This window comes from Oryza sativa, chromosome 12, assembly GCF_034140825.1.
Source record: "Oryza sativa Japonica Group chromosome 12, ASM3414082v1".
Lineage (NCBI taxonomy): Eukaryota > Viridiplantae > Streptophyta > Magnoliopsida > Poales > Poaceae > Oryza > Oryza sativa.
In genome coordinates, this window is record NC_089046.1 from 18,398,346 (window position 1) to 18,407,359 (window position 9,014).

Genomic DNA, 9,014 nt, shown 5'->3' on the forward strand with positions numbered 1-9,014 from the left:
AAGAAGAAAGGTGCTGAAATGCATGTGCATCAACTTCAAATTCAATCTGATCCTGTTCATAATACTGATGAGTTTGATGATATCTTTAATGAGAATGACAGTAGCCATGATCATGAGCAACATCTTCAAAGATTTTTGCTTGAGAGAAGTCAGCCAATTTGTAGTGATAAAACCGAGTTACAAATTTACATGGAACAACCACTGTTACTATGGACTTCCAAAGATCCATTTGATATTTTGTCTTGGTGGAAGCTCAAACAAGCAGAATTTCCTATCCTCTGCAAACTTGCTCGTGATTTCTTATGTATTCAAGTGTCAACTGTTGCTTCTGAGTCGGCATTTAGTGCTGGTGGCCGTGTTGTTGATCCATTTCGCACCCGTCTTGATCCAGAGGCTGTGCAAGCTTTAGTTTGCACCAAAGATTGGATTAAAGCAGCTAACAATGGTACACTTTGTGTCTGTGTTCATTGCTTATTTGGCCATTCCTTCTTGTATATATCAATATATGTATAGCTGATCCATGATCTGATCTGGCATCATTCTTAGGTTATAAGACTCAGGCTATTATCAATGAGTTGGACATTGAAAGCGTAGAGAGGCATCTGGCAAACTTATTGATAGTGGTGAGCTATTTTCTTATTTTACCTCTATGAATATTTTTCTTAATATAACAACAATATTATTCGACTCCTGTAGGAAAAAGAGGAGAATAATGATGACATGGAACAGGATGATGTTCTGATGGATGAAATGGATGAATAATGATGTTGCAGCTTTCATGCATCGGACTGCAAGTGTACTGAAAATTGCTTTTGGGCTAATTACTATTTTGATCTTATCTGTGTTACCTATAGAACTCGAACTCAATATATGTTGAACTTTTCAACGTGTTTCGATTTGAACACGATACACTTTGTTTAATCTGTGATGCGTCCTACAACGATGATATTTATATTAAATTAGATAAATATATGTGGTGCATTTGTATCTACGAGCAGTTTGAGTGGTCTTTGTATTCCGAGAAATATTCGTTTTCGTATTCGTGTCCGATCATATTCGATCCTTATTCGTATCCGCGATAATTCGTATTCGTTTCCGTATCCGAGTTATTCGTATTCGTTTCCGTATCCGCCTAACAATATGAAAACGGATACGGTAAGAGCATTATCCGTCCGTATTCGCTCCGTTTTCATCCCTGGATAGGTAGTTGAAATCATTTTTTTAACCCATATGGTAAATATTTATGCTAGAATTAAATGTTGGAGGTCAAGCGGGGTATATCGTGTGAATGGACGGTAGAGGTATTGTGATTTGTGAACAAAGAACTGAGATGATTTGAAATGACAAAAAGTATTAGAGGAATCCCAATATAATTCAGCATACCGTATTGCTATTTCTCACATGTACGATTGCGTGAACAAAAAAGTATTAATTAATTTATATTGAGGTATCCATATTGATGTAAACCTAAGTTTTACGATGGACCAAACTTACACGCACATTTCGCTAACAAAGGCCCGTTAGTTTTCAATGATGAAAATGTAGTTAGGGCACGGAGTACAACAAAACCATTAGTACTGATTAATTAAGTTTTTAGTATTATAAACTTGAAAAAGAATCAATTTAATATTTTAAGGCAACTTTAATATAAGAAAGGTTTAGCACGAAACATACTGATTAGCAGTTTAAAAAGTGTGCTAACAAAAATCAAGGTGGAATATCTTACTCTGTATTTCAAATCATCTCAGTTCTTTGTTCACAATACCTCTACCGTCCATTAACACGATATACCCCGCTTGACCTCCAACATTTAATTCTAGCATAAACATTTAACATATGTATCTTTATGCTCAGTTATAAACTAGATTAGTGCTTCACCATATGAGCTTGGGATGGGAGATGAGGTTTGATGGTGATTGGTAAAGAATGTAGCACATGGGAGTTTCTGCACGTACGATGAGACCAAACTGCGTGGCAAACCAATGTCATATGGATAGGGTGCAGTGCAAGTGATCGGCTGAGTCTGAAGCCAATGTGGTGGACCAAACGGGGAGCCCTAGATAATCGGGTTTTGAATTTTGAGATATCAATATTGAGAAAACACCATTTTAACTTAATTTTGGCCAAATACGCCACACCAAATGTTTAGACAGGGCATTAAATGGAAAAAAAAATCCAATTGCACAGTTTGCATGTAAATTGCGAGGCGAATCTTTTAAGTCTAATTGCGCCATGATTTGACAAGCAATGCTACAGTAAATATTTGCTAATGACGGATTAATTAGGTTTAATAAATTCATCTCGCAGTTTATAAGTGGAATCTGTAATTTATTTTGTTATTAGTCTACATTTAATACTTCAAATGTGTATCCGTATACTTCGAAAAATTTACACCCAAGAAACTAAACACACCCTTAACATAAAAACTAAACACCAACTGAAAAACTTTTAGAAAGATAAATAGCTAGGTAACTTGGTTTTCAAGGATAAATATCCATCTTTATATACTATAGTCCGAAGGAAATCATCCTTTATTGCCACTGTGTCCCGCTTAATGTTTCTTTTAGAAGAGCTTTAGTTGGTCAGAATATTGTATACTGGCATGAATTGTGTGTTTCCATTGTACATATTTATTTGAATCTTTTTTCTGACTGTTTTAGATGGAATTATCATCAGAATGGTATGTTCTCAGTAAGATCAATGTATCTAGCTTTAATTAACAATGCTTATGATGAGAGAAACAAGTATATTTGGAAACTTAAGATGCCGCTTAAGATTAAGATTTTTATGTGGTACTTGCTTAAGGGGGTTATGTTATCCAAGGATAATTTGGCAAGACGGAATTGGAATGGTAGCTTAAGGTGTTGCTTTTGTATGAAAAATAAGTCTATTCAAAATCTCTTCATGGATTGTCATTATGCAAAGTTTATATAGAGAGCAGTTCAGTTTTCTTTTAGTTTTAACCTTCCAACTAGTATATCTCATATTTTTTATGGGTGGCTTTTGGGGGTTGACAAAAAAAAAAGGAGTAAACTGATACTTGTTAGAGCTTCTGTCATTTGTTGGGTTCTATGGTTGAGTAGAAATGATTTGGTTTTTGACAAATCACCATCTATTTTATATATGCAGGTAATTTTCAGGGCAACACACTGGCTCCTGTTATGGGCACAGCTACAAAGATGTGAGGATGATGGGGAGTTCCTAAATGTTGCATGCCGTAAGTTGGAGTCGATGGTTATGTAACTATTTGCCAATTATGGATAGAGATTCACAAATAGACTTCAATAATAAATGTGTTCTTCTTATTTTGGCCTGGTTTCCAATGTTTTTTATTGGTGTGTTCTTTTTATTTGAATTACACTCTTTTTTGGAGTACTACTTTATAATAATTAGCTGTAACTCATTTTAGCATAGGGTGGGATGTTAAATTCCATTATCTAACAAAAAAAAACTGAAAAACTTTTGAGGCCAAAAAAAATATCAGTTGCCCTTTTATCGATGTTTTTGCACCATTTGCACTTTAAAAAGAGTGAGCATAGCTGCATTGCTATGGCCATCTTCTCACCTAAAACTTTGGCTCCCATGTCCAAGATTGGGGAGTGCATTGACTTGGCTGCTGCCTCCTTCCTCCCCCTCCCCCGCAAACACCAACCTACCATGTCCCTTCTCCCCTCTCCTCTCTGAGCTCAGCTGCATCCATCCATCCAAACTACTCACAGATGCCACTCTTCCTCAACCACCCTCCCATTTAATGCCCTCCACCTCCTCCTCAAGCCCAGGATTCGGGAACCTGCTAGCCATTTTTGCTCCAGGACAGTACAGCCAGATGCTGCTGCTGCAGCTGCTGGGTTGCTGCGGTGGTCAGGTCACCCCGGTTCTTGATTCTTGACGAAGGATGGCAATGGCGACCCCTACGACCAACGGCAGCTTCCTTCTTGGATCAGGTGGCTATCCCGGTGCCCAGATTCTAAGCTTCTCCTCCTCAGGTCACAGCGGCAATGGTAGAGAAATCAATCCATGTTCTTCAGCATTGCTCATATATTTTTTCTTCTTCTTATCGTTCAAAATGATGTTCTTTTTTTTTATGTTATGGATTTTTTTTCATGCTGTTGGGTGGTGAGGGGACTGTTGCATCTGTTGGGGGGGGGGGGGGGGGGGGTTTGCATTGGTGGTGTGGTGGTCACCTTGATGGCAGATTCAGTTAGTTTATTGGTTGCTTGACCCTCCCAATGGCATCGTGGCAAGAAAAAAAAGGATAACTGGTTTTAAGGTCTTGTCAAGTGCAAAAGGAGGAGCTGTTTGCTTCCCCAACTTTTGCTTTTCTGCATTTGGCACTGCAGAGATGTGCCCCTTGTCACCAAAGATGCAGAGTCTTTTAAATCCTTTGGAGATGGCTCTCACTCTTTTTACACTTCCATCTTCAAGTGAGAGAGGTCAGGAAAGAGGAGAGAGCTAGTTCAGTAGCAACCATGAGTGAAGCTAGGAGCACTAGAGTAGTGTCCCTGAACTCAGGAACCTAGATGCTGTTTCTTCCTCAAATCTTGCATGCTACACAGCCTTACAGGCAATGCTGTTTTGCACTTTTCATCACTCATATCATCTCATTTTTCATTTGCTTTGTGGTCTTGACATTGCATTTTTTTGTTGTCATCGATCCATTTTTTGCAGGGTTGGATTGTGGAAGCTCAGATGTGGCAAGAATGCAGGGGGTTTTAGCAAGGGTTAGGGGGCCATTCACACCAACACAATGGATGGAGCTGGAGCACCAGGCTCTGATCTACAAGCACATTGTGGCGAATGCGCCGGTACCGGCCGGCTTGCTCCTCCCCATCAGGAGAAGCCTCCATCCACCAGTGTTCCCACACTTCTCCTCTGGTGGCATTCTTGGCTCCAGCTCCTGTAAGCTATTGTGCCATTAGTTTTGGTTTGTCCCAATGTGATACCTATTTTTAAAATCCTGGATAAAGCAATGATACATTGGGATTCTGTTATGGTTAGTATTTTGGTTTTGTCTTTTGAGGGAAAGGTGTGGGTTTGTTAACTATGATTAGCTTATTGGGGATTGCTATTAGTTTATTCAGGGATCCTTTTTGTATCCTGCAAAGGCTTTGGAGTTTGGATCTTAAAAACGACACTCACATTATTAGAGATTTAAATATTTAGTAGAGAACATGTGACACTTGAGCATACTTTGCTAAACACTGATGGATTAGTGTTAGAGATATACTCCCTCCGTTTCGAAATGTTTGACACCGTTGACTTTTTAGCACATGTTTGACCGTTCGTCTTATTCAAAAACTTTTGTGAGATATGTAAAATTATATGCCTACATAAAAATATATTTAACAATGAATCAAATGATAAGAAAATAATTAATAATTACTTAAATTTTTTGAATAAGACGAATGGTCAAACATGTTTAAAAAAGTTAACAGCGTCAAACATTTCGAAACGGAGGGAGTATATCTTTATAGGTCTGCACATCCAAATATTAAATCATGGTTCTTTCATTTTACAGTGGGATGGGGGTCATTTCAGCTGGGCTATTCTGGGAGTGCTGACTCCGAGCCCGGGAGATGCCGTCGAACCGATGGCAAGAAATGGCGGTGCTCGAGAGACGCAGTTGTCGACCAAAAGTACTGCGAGCGGCACATAAACCGGGGTCGCCACCGTTCAAGAAAGCATGTGGAAGGCCAATCTAGCCATGCCGCAAAAGCAACGGTTCCCGCCATAGCACAACCACCCATTGGTGCATCTAATGGCAAATTGTCAGGCAGCCATGGTGTGTCAAATGAGCTCACGAAAACCTTGGCTACTAACAGGTGAGGTTATCTGATCTTACATGGTTTAATCATTATGTCCTATTTGGTAATGAGATAATTTCTTATGTCTTGATACCCAATACTAGCTGGTGCTGCTGCAGTATTGTGACTGCTGCCCAATAGACTCTTACCTAATTTGATTTCATTGCACTACAGTACTACACAACAGTTATTTGACTCAAAACTCTTAACCTGAAGGACAGTTTTTCATCATGTCTCTAGTCTTTTGTATCCAGTGAGTGAGTGAATGCATTAGGGTGGGAGGGAGGGACTTTTACTTCACAAATTTGCTCAAACGATTTTCATTTACAAGAAATACATATCTGAGAGAACATTTTTAGTTAAATTACCGTAATTTGATTGCAGACATTCCAGGGTGACATGTTATATTCACAGGAGGGAATACAATGTATCTTAGGAAGTGCGACATTATAGTGATACCAGTAATCTTTTTAGTGGATGTCTCATAAGTATGTTTTTACTTGACACTGTTTTTACCTTGTTTACTGGAAATTATCTAATTATTTGAGTGGAACAATGTAGGCTTTGTTTTTGCTACATCGTATTATATCATAGTAGTGTCAAAATGCATCTGACAAGAAAAAACATTCTGCAAGTTTTGACATAATTTGACTGGTTACCTTTTTTTTTTTTACAAAATATGAGTTAGTTATTTTTTATGCTGGTAGTTGCCTTAACTTTTGTTGATTATCTAGATTTATTAATGTAATCTGTCTTCTAACACAGATATTTTTTTTATTTTTGTAGGATGATGTTGGATAAAGCAAATCTTATTGAACGCTCCCAGGACTACACTAATCAGCAACACAACATCCTACAGAACAACACAAAAGGTGATAATTGGTCTGAAGAGATGTCCTCACAAGCAGACTATGCAGTAATCCCTGCTGGCTCTCTCATGAACACACCGCAATCGGCGAATTTAAATCCAATTCCCCAGCAACAACGCTGTAAGCAGTCACTCTTTGGCAAAGGGATACAGCATGATGACATTCAGCTGTCGATATCCATTCCCGTGGATAACTCCGACTTACCCACTAACTACAACAAGGCTCAAATGGACCATGTAGTAGGCGGTTCATCGAATGGCGGAAACAACACGCGAGCAAGTTGGATACCGGGCTCCTGGGAAGCGTCCATAGGTGGACCTCTGGGTGAGTTCTTCACCAACACCAGCAGCGCATCAGACGACAAAGGCAAAAGCCGCCACCCGCCATCTTTGAACCTCTTAGCTGATGGACATACTACAAGTCCACAGCTGCAATCGCCCACCGGAGTCCTGCAGATGACTAGCTTCAGTTCAGTGCCCAGCAGCACTGTTAGTAGTCCTGCAGGCAGCCTCTGCAATGGCTTGCTCACTTCAGGCCTGGTGAATGCCCAGACTGTCCAAACACTGTGAAACCGCCGGTCTGATCATCAGGGAACAGCCATGAGGCTATCTACTGATGTTTTTGTCCCCAGAGCACACCCTGTATGATTTCCTAGCTCATGTATTATTTTTCTTTAATCTTTATCACTTCATGCTTTGAGTTCCCTCCGTTTTTAAGCGAGCGGTAATGTGGTATTGTACTATCTCAGTTTCTTGTGGAATTTGTTCTATGTTGCTGACTGAATTGTCATAATTTTTGTCATGGCTGCTTAACCTGGTCTCATTCTGTTGTCTGAAACAAGATCTGAAATTCCGAATCTACCAGTGACTTTTCTGAAATCCCGGATCTAGGTAAAAGATGATTATACATATTTGCCCTTAACTGCACAAATAAATCATCAAAGTAAATTACAATTTTAACCTTCCACCTTCCCAGTGCATTGGATTATAGGCGATCAACGGCCATAATCAATTTCAACCAGAGAACAAGCAATCTTGAAACAGACTAAGGCCGTGTTTAGATTTAAACTTTTTTCTTCAAACTTTCAACTTTTCCGTCACATCAAATGTTTGGACACATGCATAGAGCATTAAATGTAGATGAAAAAAAAAACAATTTCATAGTTTGCATGTAAATCGCGAAACGAATCTTTTGAGCCTAATTATACCATGATTTGATAATGTAGTGCTACAGTAAACATTTACTAATGATAAATTAATTAGGCTTAATAGATTCGTCTCGCAGTTTACAGACGGAATCTGTAATTTGTTTTACAGGCGGAATTTGTAATTTGTTTTATTAGTCTACGTTTAATACTTCAAATGTGTGTCCGTATACTTCAAAAAAAAAATTTGGCACACGAACTAAACACAGCCTAACCTATTGGATTTACAGCAACATGGTAACTTTGCTCATAGTTCTTGATTTGTTTTCTCCCTTTAGACTTCACTACTACTGCTCAGCTTTAGTTCACTGCAGATCAACAGTTAACCTGACGAGAGCGTATGAGCGAAAGCTTATGCCTTGCTCATCGTCGCTCCTCAGAACTGGCACTGAAATCATGCTACTCTGGTGACAACTCCTGCAATTTCTGTTGAATGAATGAATTGAATGAAACAAACCTTTCCTGAAGTTCTGAGCAAGGGAATAGGAACTAAAAGCATCTTTCCAGTTATCTGCAGGCACCAGTGTGTGAGTACTAGTGTTCTTTCCAAGCATTTTCCAGCTGTGTGCTCATTGAGATACTCCATGCAAGACTTGACCCTCTCCAGAATTCAGAGAAAGCTACAACTACAAGTGAGTACTCTGTCTACTATCATCATTTCTCTCTTTAGCTAGCACTGTTCTCAAAGCAATGGTTTTTTCCTTCCTCTTGCTAATCATCTACTTCCTCCGTCATAATATATAACAACTTAAGATTGGATTTGACATATCCTAGTACTACGAATCTAGACATGTATCTGTCCAGATTCGTAGTCCTAGAATATGTAAAATTCGGTCATCGGTTACTATATAATGGGATGGAGGGAGTACTTCCTGATAGTGTGATATTACCATGGCATGCAACACAAGCTTGGGAGAAATGGATAATGATTGGTTTTTGCCAATGTGCCATAGCCCAGAGGACAGGAGCTAGTGGACTTCACTGTGGCAGTTGCTGCAAGCTGCTACTGCTGCTGCTGCTAGCTTGCAGGCAGTGAGGAGGAGCCTTTGAACAGCTGTGGCCATGATGTTCTGCAGTCCACAGGGTAATAGAGAAGCAAAAGATATATACTGCATGATGCAGGAGTATGAAATAGTA

General features: G+C 39.2%; 1 protein-coding gene across 2 annotated transcripts; it reads left to right on the forward strand.

Annotated features, from left to right (window-relative positions):
- The first annotated feature begins 3,563 nt into the window (after window positions 1-3,563).
- On the forward strand, window positions 3,564-7,523 carry LOC9268363 (growth-regulating factor 7-like). Of its 2 annotated transcripts, none has more exons than XM_015763498.3 (4): window positions 3,564-4,001; window positions 4,669-4,899; window positions 5,519-5,822; window positions 6,591-7,493. In XM_015763498.3, exons 1-4 carry the CDS (start codon window positions 3,896-3,898, stop codon window positions 7,240-7,242), a joined length of 1,293 nt encoding a protein of 430 aa, XP_015618984.1. In that variant the 5' UTR covers window positions 3,564-3,895; the 3' UTR covers window positions 7,243-7,493. The 2 variants fall into 2 exon arrangements, with proteins under 2 accessions (XP_015618984.1, NP_001411181.1); NM_001424252.1 differs by having other exon boundaries at window positions 3,596-3,944; window positions 6,591-7,523.
- The last annotated feature ends 1,491 nt before the right edge of the window (window positions 7,524-9,014 follow it).

Excerpts from the sequence above, each read along its gene's own strand:
- LOC9268363 (XM_015763498.3), top strand. The coding sequence starts at position 3,896 with ATGGCAATGGCGACCCCTACGACCAACGGCAGCTTCCTTCTTGGATCA. Across the intron at positions 4,002-4,668 it reads CTCAGGTCACAGCGGCAATG|GGTTGGATTGTGGAAGCTCA; the intron begins GTAGAGAAATCA and ends CATTTTTTGCAG. Across the intron at positions 5,823-6,590 it reads AAAACCTTGGCTACTAACAG|GATGATGTTGGATAAAGCAA; the intron begins GTGAGGTTATCT and ends TTATTTTTGTAG.